General features: G+C 35.2%; 1 protein-coding gene and 1 pseudogene across 2 annotated transcripts; both read right to left on the minus strand.

Annotated features, from left to right (window-relative positions):
- Nucleotides 1-1,256: 1,256 nt before the first annotated feature.
- LOC122348853 lies at nt 1,257-9,834 on the minus strand (annotated as a pseudogene).
- Nucleotides 9,835-10,337: 503 nt separating this feature from the next.
- LOC122349772 (diphosphoinositol polyphosphate phosphohydrolase 3-beta-like) lies at nt 10,338-18,079 on the minus strand. Of its 2 annotated transcripts, none has more exons than XM_043245925.1 (5): nt 17,717-18,079; nt 12,062-12,172; nt 11,904-11,948; nt 11,704-11,788; nt 10,338-10,554 (listed from the first exon to the last, which is right to left on the minus strand). In XM_043245925.1, the coding sequence occupies exons 1-5, from the start codon at nt 17,810-17,812 to the stop codon at nt 10,358-10,360; spliced, it is 534 nt and encodes a 177-aa protein (XP_043101860.1). In that variant the 5' UTR covers nt 17,813-18,079; the 3' UTR covers nt 10,338-10,357. The 2 variants fall into 2 exon arrangements, with proteins under 2 accessions (XP_043101860.1, XP_043101859.1); XM_043245924.1 differs by having other exon boundaries at nt 11,704-11,791; nt 17,717-18,078.

Raw genomic sequence — 18,079 nt, forward strand, 5'->3', positions numbered from 1 at the left:
CACATCAACACGGGCGTGAAGATCAGAGTTTACATTATTATTAAAAAAAGTGTATTTAGGCATTATTTTAATATGAAGACACCAATTTATGTGTTATAAATAACGCTAAACATTAATACTGATAAATGTTAAAATATTACAGGCAAAGAGTAAAAACATTTACACCCAATTGCATAGCTTTTAATACAAATCTATATTATTAATCAGTGAGCATTACAATAAGAATGTGTTTGTGTTACGGAATAACATTAACATTTATTATAATTATGATTTTAAATAATTTGTACAAAATATATTTTTAATGACCCTGTTCTAATTCTAGAAAAACAGTCGAATCAGCATTAAAAGTATATTTACACACACATTTTATTGGTATAGTTCAGGTATTTTTAAATATTAAAGAAAATGTAATCACACCTCATTCTAAGATTAACAAATTAAGAATTACAGACATTTATAATACAAATGAGGAATGAGTGACTCTGGGCTGTTAGAATTAGAAAAATAATGCAAACCCACCACCTCAGGTGTACGGTATTTTTTCTAATAATCTAACAACCAAGAGTCGAATATTCTCTTATTAACTAATAAAGTTCTTACATGTTTAGTAAAGTTTTTGTTTAAAAAAAAATAGTTTTTATTTACAGAAGAAAAAATATATAGATGTAATTATTTTACAGATCTATTCTTGTTTTTATAATATACTTGTATAATAATTATTATTTGTATTATGATTTAGAACATTTTAATTAGCATATTTCTAATTCTACCTTAATGAATTTTATTTTATTCAATGTCATTTGTTGTTCTGTATAATATATAATAAAGTTTCAATTTTGCTTAAATATATTTCTAATACATTTCTATATTTCACGTTTTTTAAATGTCATTCATTCATTAATGTTTTCAGTATCATTATTATGAAATTTAATACTTTAATTTTGAAAGAGATCTTATTTTATTATACATAGCACCTTCTAATTGTACCTCAATGTTGTTGCTCGGTCTTTCTTCTGTATATTAATTTTTGGGCAACGCTATATGTAAACAATTATACCATGTTTAATTAGGGGAAAAAAAAAAAAAAAAAAAAAAAGTTTTCTTTTTGTGCGTGTGGCACAAGTCTGTCAGTTTGTGATGACTAACGATGCAGAAAGATCAAACCTTGTATCTCTTCATGCAGTCTTTCTTGGAAGCGTCCAGGCACGGTGTCAGGAGATCTTCCAGCGCCCGGGGTGTGTTCACTGAGTACGTCTTCAGCGCCTGCTCCAGCAGCTTCTGCTCCTCTGTAGTCCAGGGTGAGGGTTGGACTCACTAACAGCTGGAGGAGAAACATTTGGATGAGTGTTCATAATGGGGCTGTTTGTGATGACGACCAAGTCGTATTTTAATCACTGATCACAATATATGCTTCTCTCTCAATATATTGCCTATTGGTCATTTATTCTGAAAACATTTTTAATTTATTTAATGGTATCTTACATGGTGTTTGGTTACCAGATGAAAGTACTCATGAGGATACTCCACCCCAAAATGGAAAATACTGTCCTATTAGACATTCTCTTGGCTTGAGCTTGTGTAAAAATTTCAATAACTAGCGAAATCATAAATTATGATTTATTAGTTTGCATTATAATAAAAGTGTCAGAGAAATACTATTATTACAAGTATTTTTTTTATTTAGTATTATTTATAAAAATACAAAAATTGTATTATTAAATTACTTCCATTATAAAAGTGTGTTCTAAAAATAACTATATTATGATTATTATTAATATTATGATTACCATTTTACATTTTATTAGTAATAAAATGCTTATTATACTATCTTCCACTATAATAAAAGTGTGTGTTATTGTTATAATAAGAAGAAGAAGAATATGCTAATAATAATAATAATAATACTATTAAGTAATATTAAGATATGAGAATTGTACTAATATAAACATTAATTAATATTAATATTATTTATTAATTTAATAGAAAATATCTTTCTTATTTTACATGTATTATTTTAATTTATTATTATTTACTTGTAAACCCGATTCTAATTCAACCCTATCAAGACTCAACGAACTGGCAATCATCATGTGACCTACCATCAAATCTCTCTGATGGCATTGCGTTGTCTACAGTCGGAGGAACAGCCGAATGCTCCTTCTTGAACTTCTCAAAGGCCTTTCGGTTAATCTCGTCTTTCTGGTGAGGATCTGCCATCAAGAAAGCAAGCTAATTAGCCATAACACTTCAATCTGGCATACAGCATGAACCCAGAAGCGCCGTGGACCACCCAGCTTCTGCAGTGTCTTTGCTTTATTGTTGATGGCGTCTTTGGCGGTTCTCCTTATGCCGCTGCTGGAGTGCTGGTTCATGTAGTTGGCGATCACCTCCCACCTCGTCCAATCACAGCACACCTCCGTCAGAAACAGCCGGATCACCTGTACGGTCTGAGATCTGGCAGGTGGTTTACATGAAGACTCACCTGGCGTTGGTTCCGGCGGGAAACAGGTTGACTGCTTTGATGAGCAGCTGCAGATCTTCCTCGTTCCAGCCTCTGTTGTTGGGCCCTCCTCCTCCTGAGCTGGTGTGCTCAGCCCCGCAGGCCGCCTGCTGCGCCCCTGCATCTCCACCTCCTTCTCCTTCTGCATCTGGACGTTCACCTCCTGCACCTGAAACACACAGACGAGAGCTTCAACCACAGAAACACCTCGAGAGCAACCTACAGGACCAATCAGCATTTACAAAAATAGCAGTAATTTATAATGTTGCTTAAAAAAAAAAAAAAAAAACTAAAAACATTAATAATAATATATTTTTAAATAATTAATATTTAAAAAATAATACATAAGAAAAAAAACATTAGGATGTATATGTTTTACATATGATATAATATATTTTCGAATTTGTAACTATTCATAATACTTATTTAAAAAATATATATATAATTTAATTCAAATACTTTTTAGTAATATTACTTGGCACCTTTTTTTTAAAATGTACCTTACTTTTATTATTCCTTTTTTTGTCAGTTTCATATAATATAATATAACATAACATAATATAACATAGCTTTGGTATTCAGCTTTTTACAAATATTATAATATTAATTAAATATTAAGGTCTGTCTATTGTATTATTATTAATATTTAAAAAATTATAAAATTAAAATTATTGTTTAGGTTTCTAATAAATGCTGTTATTTGAAAGTTTCTATTCATCCAAAATAATAATAATAATATTAGGCAGCACAACTGTAGTTTTCAATATTGATAAACAAATGTCTCAAGCAGCAAATCAGTATATTAGAATCAGTATATTTCTGAAGGTTCATGTGACACTGAAGACTGGAGTAATGATGCTGACAATTCAGCTGCACTTCACAGAAATAAATTACATTTTACTTCATACTCACAGAAAAACAGTTATTTGAAATTGTAATAATATTTAAATTGTTTTTACTGTATATTAATATATCAAATAAACACAGCCTTGTTAAAACATTTAAAAATCATACAGAACAACAGTATGTGCACATACACAGATTAATAACTTAATGCAAACAGGGTTAATAGTGTGGTTTTGAGTGGTTTGTGCTTCTAACCCGTTTCTCCAGAGCGCTTTACTCTGCTCTTTATTCCAGAGGCCAAAGCTTCATTCAGCGTCTGCAAACTACAAATCAAACCAAAAATGTTTTCCCTCATGCAGCTGTGTTTCAGAAAATCAACTCAGTAAAACACCAACATATGACCCTGGACCACAAAGCCAGTCATAAGACACAAGTGCAAGAACTTCAAAATATCGCCCTAAGTTGTAATGAGTGCATTGTTGGCTAAAACCGTGCCACACGATATGACTGGTTTGGCTCCAGTGTCACACACTGTATTTCCAAGCTGTACCTGGTCAGCTCTAAGCGGTCACAGAGTTTCTCCACCTCCTCCATCATCCTGACGCTGTCGGCTTCACTCTCTGTGAAGTAGTTGTGAGTCTGAGAGAAGCAGGGAGACAGAGATGGCGCCGGAAGCTTTCAGAGAGCTGAATGTATGATATCGTCACGGAGGGTTTCCCACCTTGCAAGTGGTCCTGAGCTTCTGCCGCTCTTTCTTGATGGCCTTCTTCTGGGCTTCTTTCTCCTTCTTGGCCTGCTGTGCTGCCTGTCGGGCCGCCTCCTCCTCCTTCTCCCTCTGAACCCGCACTGCCTCCTCTTCCGCCTGACGTGCCTGCACACATAAAACTGTGAGAGAGAACTCAGAGTACCACACAGACATTACACAACAGATTAAAGTGACTAATTTACTTAAATATCCTGTACAGCACGTTTTGACTGTAGGTTGTTTGTTTTTTTACTTTTTTGTACATCAAGAAACTTAATTAAAATGACAAATATTGCCTTGGCATCTAGCAAGTTTAATATCTGTTTATTTCAGTTAAGCTTTATATATATATATATATATTAAAAATATTAGTTACAATAAGAAAATAAAACTATAGAACACAAATATTACATAACATTTGCAATAATAAAAACAAATAATTATTTATTGTACTTATTTATATAACACATTTTTAACGTATTATGATTATTAATGTATAAATGTTATTTTTCTGCTTTAATTGTATGTTTTGCATTTATACATACACATAAAATATTACACACAGATGTAATCTCTTGATATTTGGTCATTTACAGCTTAATCAAATATATTAAAAACTGAAAATATTTATGTTTTATGTTCAGTGAGTGTTCAGTGGCACTGACCCGCTCTTTCTCCTCCTGCTCTCGTTTCTTCGCCTCTACTTTAGCCTTCTTCTCCGACTCTTTCCTGGCTTTCTCCTCCTCTTTGAATTTCTTTATTCATGCGGGTCACAGTTGTAGGCCGTGTCTGCATCACATCACGTCACACACATTCACACAGAGCGCTCCACAGGAAGATCACTGATCTCTGTGTCTGACCTCAAACTTACCAACAAGCGTCCGTATCCTATTCATCTCTTCCTTCTTTCTCTGAGCTCGAGAGGCTCGGTTCTGTTTCTCAATCCACCTCCTCTCATCTCTCGACTGAGAGAAACACACAACAAAATCAAATACATTTTTTTATATTTTATATAAAATGAATATATATATATAACGATTTATCACGTTATGGGACCAAATGTCCCCACAAGGATAGGAATACCAGTAAATTTTGACCATGTGACATTTTTTAGGTCCCCATGAGGAAGCAAGCTTATAAAACATACAGCATTACATTTTTTGAATATCTAAAAATGGCAGTAGTTACCTGTAAGGGGTAGGTTTAGGTGTAGGGTTGGTAAAAAGTAAACCACTTTAATGTGTGTGTGTGTGTGAGTATATAAATGAAATAAAGGTTAGATAAAGGTTGCTAGATGCCAAGGACATCTAGCCTAATAACTAATAATTACCTAATTATTACCGTTAACAAACTAAAACATACATAAATATATATACACACACACATATACATGTATATACACACACATATACATATACACACAGATATACACATACATGTGTATGGTTTAGTTTGCTAAAAATAATATCTACATGAAGTAATAATTACAATTTTACAAAATACTTAATCAAAACCAATGATATATAGTATAGTATATATATATCCTATATCTCTATAGTATTGATATATATCCAAGTATTACTCACCATTCAGCTTTTTCCTTTTCCTCTTCATCTAAATATGAAAATTCTCTCCACGAGTCGAAGTTGTACCTTCAGAACAACAAAAAGGAACAGACATGTAAATGTGTTTTCTTCCAGCATTAGTTATAAATTAAATGAGCTATTTTACTCACCAAAAGGAATAGAAATTATCCACCTCTTCAAAAGACGCGTCCCCGGCTCCCAGACTCGGGGTGTGTTTTTTAGAAGACCATCTGATTGAGAGAAGTACAGCGGCATGATATCCAGCACCAAACCAGAATCATCTGAATCAGTCATGAGAGGCGTTTACCTGCTGTTCCTCTCAAACACCGGCGCAAACACCGCAAAGAAGTTTTCTTTGCCTTCTGCTTTGAAGGAACCATGTTGTCAAAAAGTGGGGTCCACGCTGTCAAACGCTCTTCGCTTCACAGGATCTGACAGGATCTCCATCGCTGCATCGTGCGAGCAGGTAAAAGACCCGATCTTCAAGCGCAAGCGCTTTATTTCACTTATAATAAAGCAATAAATTCCAAACCTTTTGTTATGCAAGTGAAATAATCATTATCGCCCTCCCGTAATCTGCTCTCCGGCTGCTTTTCCGTTTGTCTGGGTGATGTTTGAGGACCATGGCTTTATCTGTGGAGATACAATTTAATGTTTATGAAAGAAGTTCAAACTAGTATTGTACAAAGATTTTAAAACATGCAAATCACTAAAAGTCAAACTTACGAGCAGCTTTGATCTGTTTCTGGGTAGCTTTGTACCGGATGTGTGCGAGACCTAAAACAGCATAGTGATCTTGGTTCTGCAACATCAAGAGAAACACATATCAATACATTCAGTTCACAGACTCCGTTCACAGGGCTCTGACACAGAGACATGTCTCTACACATACCTTCCAGTCTTTGGGGTCCAGTGTCTTTAGCATGGGATACTCCTCCAGCTGCAGCCCCTCATCCTCCTCTTCCTCAGACAGCTCCTCCTCTTCCTCTAGCTCTTGAAATGAAGCCGACACATTTCTACTCCTACGCTTCAAAAACGCCTCGAACCAGCGACCCACAGGCTCAACCTGAACCTGCACTGAGGCTAAGACAAAGACACAAGGCAGAAATCCATTTCAGAAACACACGTTTTTATATCTCAAAAAAGTTACTCAAAGTCTTCCTAAGACTAGAACGCATATTGTTTTTAGGATAACTTTGTTGAAAGGTTTTGATCCACTTCACTTCAAATGTTAACTACTACAGGATATACTATATATATGCAACATATAAACATATTGACTTATATATATATATATATATATATATATATATATATATATATATATATATATATATATATATATATAGCTAGATAGATAGAATAAGCTAGTAAGCTGTACCGCTGAAGATAAACCACTCTCATGCTATTTGTAACTTGAGGAATAAGGAATATTTTTTTTTTCCTCCACAACCACCATTATTGTATAAACACAGTCCATTCAAGTAAATACATTTACTCTAAATGACATATGTCCGTTTTTCACCAGAAGATTACTTTGCACTTTGTTTTCACTTTATTTTGCCTGTTATAGAAAAAACCGTCTCTAAACATAAATTAAAATCAATCCAAAACAAAACGTAAATAAGTTTGGTGTAAGAAAGAGTGGCCATTTGTTCCCGTGCCTTCATAATTTCCGCTCAGCGGTAGAGCATGACAATACAACCATATCCCAACATGTGACTAAGAGAGATCTTTCATGCATAATTGTGTGCATTGTCCAGATGAGTGTATGATGCAGATCTGCTGTGTCTCTCATCATTACTGTCACACTCACCGGCGACCGCATTATAAAGCACTGTAAGCTGCCCGTCTAACCTCCTTCAGCATCTTCACTAGTTCACAGACACGGATGACCTAAAGAGCTCGCATTAGCGTGAAAGATCGGCTTGATTCGGTGATTTTTAAGCCGCTGTTTCGCTCCGGTCTGCCAGATCCACATGGGCCCCCGCACAGCTGTCTGCTGGGGAACTTTGTGTTACACTCACAGACTTCCGGTGAGCTACAGCGCGATAACATTTGGTTCCGCTACCACAGAGCTTACACCAATTTCCCATGGTAATAATAGTTCCCGCCAAAATACTACTTAATTTTACTACAGTAAAACCATAATACATTAATACATTATTTTTGCAAATCACTGTAAAAAGCAACAATATGGCACTAGTTTTATCTTTTTCTAGAAATGATGACAAACTCATTTATTTTTATATGTATTTTATTGTTTTATTACTGTTGCATAAGTTGCAAATAGGATCAAAAACGAGAATAAGGCATTCATTCTCTACAATTGTTATTCATTACTGTAAAAAAAAAGAAAGTTAAATCAGTTGGACTCACAACTGGTATTGTGTTCAAGCTGATCATTTCTAAATAATATAATTATCAATTATATATTATATATATTATATATAACGTAAATAAGTAATTATTTAAAATACTGCATGAATTAAGGATATGTACACACATGCACACACACACACACACACACACATATATACATATATATATATATATATATATATATATATATATATATATATATATATATATATATATATATAATATTATTATTATTATTATTATTATACTCTGTAAGGTTTTAAGATGACATTATTTGTCTTATGTTTCATTGGAAAATGTCACAATTCACATTTTTTCCTTGTGGTACAATCTTTATTGACAAATAAAAATTATCCATTATGAACATCTGTACAGATTACAGTAAACATACAGAAACTGTGGACCCGTTGGCATCTCAGAACAGGTAAGAGACAGTTAGTCTGACTGGCAAACCTACCAAAACACTCCTCAGGCCTATTGCAGTTTACGGTTCATGCCTCACAAAGTATCAGAATTCATTGTAAAAGCCCAAAATATTAGACTGTACACCTCGTGTGGTGAATAACTTCACCATAACACTGCTGTTGTTTTACTAAAGGACATAGTCCCAATGTTTTAGGAAATGTACATTTGGTTAGTTCGTTTTGCTGTTGACACTTCACATCTCTGTGCGATCTAAAGGAAAGCGTTATTTGTACATCCACTCAATCCAGTTGAACGACTGGCACTGACCTGTTTGTTTTCACATATAAAAACACATACGCAGCACACGCAAACCTAAACATGAGCTGGAGTGACGTGTCGGGGTTCAATGTGATTACAGCAGATCTGAGATCAGGCCACTCACAGCCACTGGAGAAATGCATTCAGAGCAGCATCCATCCACAAATATTCATCAGTGTTTCAAACAAAACAAAACAAAAACAATGACAGTACAATGTGTTGTTAACATTTTAAAAGAGGAAAAAGGCACCCAATCCTCACATCTGACAGATACTCAAGGCTTTGCTGGTGCCAAAAACTCATTTGACTTAATCTCACAAAACATTTACAGCTCATATTTCATATTATACTTTGAAATTTAATATTATATTTTTATATAGCCTATTTCAATGACCATTTAGATGGATTTTTTCCTTAAAATGTGTATATATATGCACACACATACATATTTTGAATAAGGAAAATGTCTGTATTTTCAGCCTATTTCAGTTATAACAAATTTTTAATTTTGTGATCTTAGCTCCCATTTTTAGTTGTTAAACTGAATAGATTTTAAATTACTGTAATACAGTATTTTTTTAATTGATTAAATAAGCATGAATTAAGGGTAGTAAAACGAATACCACAATATATAAATACAACATAGTTTAAATAATACATAATTATCTGTGCACTATAGTAATAACAATATTATGAAATGTGTCATAAATAGGCTGCTTCATCTTTCATTTATATATATAACATTTTTTTTTTTGTACTGAAATATGACCTGTGCATGTTCTTGACCAGTTCCATGAGATTTACCTGTTAGTATCTTTCTTTTCTCTCACAAAATTCACAGTTCTGTTCTTTTCAAAATCACCAGAAGAAAGATCTCATAAGAAACCGTTAAGAACAGAAAAGATTAATACATTTGCATTTTAGTTAAAAACCATCATATATCATTTGTCATCTTCAGTCTTTTAGTATATTTACAAACATTTGTGTTTTAATCAAAGCATAAAATGAGCTAACGACCCTCCTGCTCACCAGCTAATTCCCAGAAATCTCATCGCCCGGAATCTCTGATGCTGTCAGGAATCCAGTTATCCGTTCAGGAGCAGCAGTGAAGGGGGCTTTTAAAGGGCTCGTCTGAGTCTTAAAGGGAAGTCTGGGCTCACAAAAGCGCTAACGGACTGAATTCAGAGCGGTCAAACGCTGAATAAGCCGCATGGAATGAATTTGACATTCCCTACATCACAATCCCAGAATGTCGAGCTCTGTGGGTGAGTGCAATGGAGGAATAATGGAAGTGCACTTCCATGTAACAGGTTTGTAAAGCTGGTCAATAATTATTATTCCATTACAACAAAAACTGATCAGCCGACAGTAACCGGCTTCAAAAATAAATGGTTAAGGCATTCTTCACCGGAAATCCCACACGACTTTGGTTTGTCCCTCTAAAGAACGTCCCAAAGGTGCCTAAGAGGTGATGTGAGGGTCATAAAGGCCCTGGAGATGTGTGTGGGTGGTTCATGTAGACAGAGGAGTGTTGATTTGTGTTGTACTGTGTGTGTGTGTGTGTGTGTGTGTGTCCTATCTGCGTGTGGCTGATGCCGGAGTGCTGAAGAGTGGTGTTAGGGTGCTGGGTGATGTCTGGGACAGGAGCAGGTTGCCGTTGGTGGTAGATGGGCGACTGATCCGCAGACGTCTCAGGTACTCGGCGTGAACAGGTTTGTGGCTTTGCAGGACCTTAATGGCCTCGTCAACAGGAAACCACTCACGCTTCCGGCCTACGGGAAAAATACTGCAGTATGAGCAAAATACACTGCAAATACTGTAAATATTAGAATATTATGAATAAATATATTGTGGGGTCTTACAACTTTCTTAAAATATGGATCATTATCATACAATAGTGCTTTGTTATTACCTTTTAACATGGAATTAAATAAAATAAAAATTAAATTGATAATAAAATTGAAGTAAAATACATTTTCTTGTTATGTTTCATGTTTTTGCAATTTTCATTTTGAATGGAGGATAGGACAGCACTTAAAGATAATGTGTAATAATTTTTTTTGAGATTTTCTCATTTTCATAACATAATTGAATAAAAGAAAAGAAAAAAGAAAAATTAAATTTGGGTGGAATGGGAAGGCTTTTAAAATAAATGCACATAAGCTTTTTAGAGATTTTTTTGTTATCCTTCATATTTTTGCAATAAAGATAAGGTTCAACTGAACTGAAGTAGCAGGATGGGAGTGCAGTTAAATTAAATTACATTTTATTATCTTTAATATTTTGCAATAAAGATGAGATGAATTCAATAAATTTTTTTTAAATCTAATAAAATAAATTTACAATTTAAAGCTTAATTTTAGGGAGCAGGAGAGAGTGGGAAGGTAGTTCTATATACAAATATATGTATAGAGTTGTTTTTATTTAAATGTCCATATCATTCACATTTTTTGCAATATTTCTAGGTTTTAAATTTAATTATAAAATAGAAATAAATTGCATAGAAATTTTAATTATTGGAGCAAGGAAAGAATGAAAATGCCAATAAATATGTAATGTCTTTTTTGTATTTTTTTTTGTTTTGCTATAAAGATAAAATTAAATTGAACTGAACTGAATTTTTTTATTAAAAAAAAAAAAAAAAAAAAGGATAAGAAGGCAGTTGTATGTTATCTGAATTGTGCTTTTGGACATCCTGTTTTCATTTCTATTACCAATAAATATATTAATTAACTAAAATTGTAAAAATCATTTAAACTTTAAAAACACTGGCCCCAAACATATAGACTTAACATCATGAAACAAGTCTGTGTGTGTAATATACATGGCCAGGAAACAGCCGAACAATCAGGAGACCCCTGAGACCTAAATACCTTTGTGATACCCATCACAAAAAAAGCAGTACACAAATACAAACTCACCAATATTGACAGAATCCTCCCAGGCATCCAGCGTTTCTGTGACCGTCAGCACATACACATACGTCCGGTGTTTCCTGTCCTGGTTCTGCTGTTGTTGAAAAATAAACATTTTCAGTATGAGGGACTGTAATCGCCTCATCTCATGAAACATCCATTCAGGAGTCTCAACCGTCCAATCAGGAGCAGGAAAAGAGCCTTACCTCAAACACGCCGAGCAAACGTCCTAATTTACCCTTTACTCCAGCCTGAGGGAAAAAGAGAGAGAGATAGAGATCAATTCCACAACAGTCCAAAGTCATGTAAATTACTCTGGTAAAATCCTGACTGCTAGAAATTCTGTTAAGAGACAATGTGGCACCTCCTCAAAGACCTCCCGTACAGCAGCTCCACACGGCTCCTCCTCTGGCTCCATTCCTCCTCCAGGAACAATCCACTGATCAGGGTTTCGACTGCTGCTTACCAACAACACCTGCAGAATAAACACAGAACTGATTGAGTCTCAGAAAATTTCTGCTTTTAAAGCTTCGTCTGCTAAGTTTCCATTGTAAGTGCTTTACTGTAAACATGTTTCCCCATAGTCATGCAATAGGCTTTTATCACAACCGAAAAAGATGAACTTTTCACCGTAGGCTTTATGAATGGCAGTGGGTATAGCATAGGATTGTTGTGATTTATTGGTGATTTTTCACAGATACTTCAAAACACACTTTGCAATCATTTATTGGGATTAGAAAAACGGAGAAACCGTGTCATTTTTGACACAAATTACTTGATTGAAAGGGTTGAACACAAGCCTAAAGGTTGTTTTTATTTCAGTTAAGTTTATTTAAATTAAACTTTTTTTATGGTTTTAGTTTTAGTTAGTAATATCCCTGGTCTGAGAACCTTTTCAGAAAAAAATGCAAACAAAATATCATATTACAGAGCATTAGAAGGGTATACGTCATAAAGCATTAATTACAAGTAAAGGTGGCACACATTAAACAGCAACTTTGGCATTGCTTTCTTGAGCTTAATCGGATAATAGTTAAACATGTTTAATAGTTTTAGCTAATAATAACTACCCTGGTATAAGAGACTTCTGACAGATGGATACAGCAGAAGTGCAATTGTGACGGATCTTGCGCTCTGATTGGCTAATCCTCCAGCTGCCGATCGGCCCTCAGGTGTGTTCTGAACTAAGAGGATTGTGGGATTGATGGTGGCACTGTGACATCACGTGAGTCTGTCAAGTTCATGACACTTGCTGTCACCTGCCTTGTTCTAGGCCAGACTGAGGTTATTTTTAAGATGTGCAGCATGCATAGCTGACCGCGAGGAACGGGTCACCTGCTTAAAAGAGATCCTGCCTGAGTCTGTGTTACAGAAACCACAAAAGAAAGCTTTCAATCCAGGATTTGAATATGTATGTGGCGTCTTATGGTTGTGTGCTGAAACTCACACTCAGCTCTTCAGTTTACATGTAATTAACCCAAAACTGTCTTGAAACACGTTAGTCCAGTTCTGGTCACACATGACTATCAGCTTAAGATACAATAGAGCTTATTTTCAACCACTCAGTCTACAAAACAACTATGAGACTGTGTTCTTGTCACAGTGTGATGAAGTACTGCACCATACAGTTGAAGAAAAGTACATGACAATGAAACCTCTTGTACAAACAGGTCTGAGAATCACTCAAACACAACCAGTAATTTACAGTCCCCTAATTCCACCCTGTCAAATATCACAGAAAACATATACATATCATAATTGACCCAAAACAACAAGAATAAAAGAAGGATAATGTAGAGTCAGCCGATTATTATGGCAAAATAAACTCAGGACTCAAAATTGAGGGTTTTGTATCTTATTGCATGGCTGTAAAAAAAAAAAAAAGAGTAAAAAAAAACCTGTTATTCTGGACAGATTTACACACACACACACACACACACACACAACAAGTTGTAAGTGCATGATATATTCAAAAGTTGATTTGTTTTAATACGTCATTATAATAAATCAATCATACATAATAAATAACAATAAATAATATATAATACGTTTTTCACTTCTCTATAGTCTTAAATGGCAGCTTAAAATCTAAATCTATTTTTTAGCATTTGTGATGGACATAATTCAATTATTTGGTTCAGAAATTCTTATTATTGCTGTAATAAAATGGGAAAATGTTGAATGTTATTTCATGTTGACAGATGCTTTCTTATTAAAACAAAATGGGTGCAAAACATGAATCATCAGGTGTTTAACAAATAAATAAAATAAAATAAATAACTTTGCCTTGCCTAATTAATATAATGTGAAATCACAGCCACTAGAATCCAGCAGTCAGAACTAGAATGATTAAACACTAGAGCAAAGACATGGAAGTATCACACTGATTTAAATGCACAAACATATCTGACATGATTTCTTTTTACATGTAAACTCACCACGGTCTTTCCTATCAGGATGAAGAAGAAAATATTTATAAATCTTATTTTGTCAAAACAAGACCAGAGTTTTCCGGTTTCTGTAACTTTCACCCAATGTCACCGCAGCACAGCACCATGAACTTATTATAAGGACAAACCCCCTGGAGCAACCCTGAGGTTAAGCGTCCTTTTTAAGGACATACCAATGCATTTCAGTTGAACTAACCAGCCTTAACCACCACACCACAAATAGACCCAGACAAGAAAAAAAAAAAAAATCAATCATCACTTAATAAAAGGTCAGGTGACTACAGTGAAAAGTGTGGCTGAAATTTTTCCTAAATGTGTATGCATGTGACTGTTTTAGCAGTGGCATGTCAGTTATTCTAAATCAGCTGTATGTTCACAATAACTCAGATTCTAGGAAAACATAACTGTGTTTATTAATAAACATGATGCTAAAAGGCACCGACATTTGTCCTGATTTCCTAGAACTAGTCTTATGTTTACTGGTCCTCTGCATCATTGATTTTTGTTATTACCATGAAGCCGTTTTGAATCGTTCTGTATTTTAACAGTGATCAATGTATTTGCTTGTCTTGATATTATAAGTTTAAAAAAAATGCAGTATCTTATATCAAATGCAATATCCAAAAATTAATCTCAGCTATATTATAGTTGCAGAATAAATGCAGTTATATACTAGCTCTGTGCTAGCTTTTTTGCTTATTATAGGGAAAACATTAACATTTGGAATTATTTAAATAAATATTAGGAATTTTAGGAAGTTAATATTAGTAATTATTTCTAGGAAGCCTCTTAAATTGATAATTTACCCAAAAAATAATTAAAAGAAAATTATAATTATGTACTTTCTCAAACCTGTTCTTCTGTGGGCATTTACTTACGCAGTATTTTTCCATATTATGAAAGTCATTGGCTATATTTAGTTACCAACAGTTTGGTTACACACATTCTTCAAAATATCTAATTTGTGTTTAACAAAAGAAAGAAATTAATACAGGTTTGAAAAAATTTGAGGCGAGTAAATAAACCGAATAATCTTTTTTTGGGTGAACTATCTACTCTATCAACTATGATGTAGAAAAATAAGCTTGCACATGTGTTGATGTTTTCTTAATTTATGCTTTAGATGGAACATAAAAATTCTTTTGAAGCATAAAAATAAATTCCTCTAATGAAAACAATCATGATTATTAATTTAACCATTATTGTGCAACATTAGACAGCTTTAGACACCTGTAGCATTTTATAGTCATGTGTTTTGAACAACTGCGAGCTTTTGTATGAGATCCTAAGATGATGTTTAAATTCTGCTAACACGCTCGCTGTCTACGCCATCGCTGATCGCCACTGTGGTGAGAGACAGAGACTATGAAGTGCGCTGAATGGGAGGGATTTTGACTCATGCGATCGCTGATCCTCTGCCCCCTGCTCACCCTCTTTCACTCCGACACAAGGCAGCCATTTCAAATGAGTTCCCCCTCACTTACACAGACATGCACTGACTGTGGATCAGTCTTTAGTTGGCATGTAGTGCCAGGACTATTTAATGGAGCTGCTCTGAGATCAGCAGACATGAGTGCAGACTACAGAGTGGATATGAAGCAACCCCAGATTTACACCAGCAATACCACAACACAGCTCAAACAACTCAGATTCTTCTCTTGGTTACTTGGATACAGCGAAGTGGAAGGATTATAGAAAAGCAGGAACCTCTGAAAGCGGCCACTTAAAGGAATCAACTTTCACCCAAAAATGAACATTTGCTGTAATGGCACCTTCAGGCCATTCGAGATGTAGTTGAGCTTGTTTCTTCATCAGATTTAGAAAATCAGCATTCCATCATTTGCTCATCAATGGATCCTCTGCAGTGAATGGGTGCCATCAGTCCAAACTGCTGATAAAAGCATCACAATTATACACAGGTAATCCATGCCACTCCAGTCTATCGATTAATGTCTTCTAAAGCAAAATGGGCGTGTAAATAAAACACAAATCTGTCATTAAGACGTTTTTAACTTCGAACCATCATTTCTGTTCACAAAACAAATGGGTCCATAATTTATAACAATGCTTCCTTCAAAGAAAAAGTCCATCTCCTGTTGTCCTCACCTCAAAATCCAACCACATATTTGTGCAGAACTATTTTGGGTTGTAAACAGTGCTTGATGCATATTTCTGATTCAGACCAGATGACTTTGTCGCTGGAGGAAGCAACATTATGAACTTGCAAACTCATAAACACACAGTTTCTGCCTTCACAAGATGTTGTTAACTGATGGACTGGAGATGTTAGGATTATTGTGATGTTTCTAATCAGCTGTTTGGACATTTTGATGGCACCTAATTGCTGCTGAGGATTCACTGATGAGCAAGTGATGAAATGCTATTTCTCCAAACTCATCTGTATCAGATTTTCATTCCAGCATGAATTATTCCTTTTACACAAAAATTCTTTTTTTGCATCAACGCTGTTGTTTATGGTGTGATTAATTATTTACAAGATACACTCAAGGCTTTACTGGTCTACCACAAGATGACTGCACTCTATTTATTCACTCTTTTATTGTCTCTATACATATTAAATCACACATTAAACACAACAACTCATAACAAGCAGCTCTCTTTGGGGCTGATACAAGACATTCAGCAACAAACCTTTACAGCAAGAAAAAAACAATACGAGTTAATATCGCAACTGTTTTTTAATGCAATATTCCAAAAGGTGTCACTGGGTGTTCAATCTTATGTCGTTTCATGACAGTCCTTTGTCAGAAGTGAATGAACCTGGTGCAGCTGTATACATGCATAAACAGGGAGTTTCAGAGAGCTGCAGTCTGACGTGCTTTTATTGCATAACTGCACTACGGAGGCCCAGTGACCGATAGTCTAAAGTGCCTTCAAGTCATCAAGAGTGTCAGGGGATGAACATGTGTGCAATGACAAGACAGATAGACAGACATGGTGAACGAAAGGTTTGATCCACTTTTCTAATGAGTTATTATGCAGCTGAAACAGGTTTACTTGACTAATGAGGATCAGTGGGACTTTGGCCAGCGCAGGGTTGTGTGACAGAGATTACAGTGCAGGATGAGAATTAAACGAACAGATGTGCTCTAAATTACACTGTGCAGTGATATGAGCAGTGCATGCTGCAAAAACTTCACTTTCTAAGAATACTTAACGAAAACAAACTGATCACTTCTCTCAGCACTCCAGATGTAAACACTACTATGTCTGGTGTGTCTGTATAACTTATAAATTGTTTTGTGTATGTACAGTATTGTATGCTAATGCACTGCATAGTTCCAAGTCACACAATCAATTCAAGCATCTAGGTATTCATCCCTGATGAAACACAGCACTGATGTACTAGATGACATTGCATGACAGCATACTAGAACCTGATTGATAGCTCTTATATAAGCAATATAGACATATTTCCTCTGCAAATATCTGTATGCTCACATATATTCTGGTTAGGCCACAGGTGAAAGTGTCAGTGCGTGCTGATACACTGATTCATCATGCGAGCATCATGTCTGGTTTAGATAACGACGTTAATATCTCCGTACCTCATCCTCCCGTTCGTTCTTGAAGCACAGACACGCCGCACGCCGCTTGAATCCTTCCCGGTCGTACGTCCGTGTCTGATTCGGTTTGAACTTCATGCTGAAATCCTGTCGGTCCTTCCGTAGATTTATCCGACCGGTCAGCAATGCTCCGTCAACGGCCCGAGCTCCGTGAGTCACCACCGACGGCGAGAGGCGGACCAGTACCGGGCTGGACCGAGCCTTCGGGTTTGCGTTGGTATAAAATGTAACTTAAATCATTCCTCCGCGTTAGGTCCAGCAAATTCGATTCTCTAATGACAACTCTGTATTCCGCTGTCCATTCACAGGTCAAAATATCTCGTTTTCCCGGTATATATATACGTG

This window comes from Puntigrus tetrazona, chromosome 7, assembly GCF_018831695.1.
Source record: "Puntigrus tetrazona isolate hp1 chromosome 7, ASM1883169v1, whole genome shotgun sequence".
Lineage (NCBI taxonomy): Eukaryota > Metazoa > Chordata > Actinopteri > Cypriniformes > Cyprinidae > Puntigrus > Puntigrus tetrazona.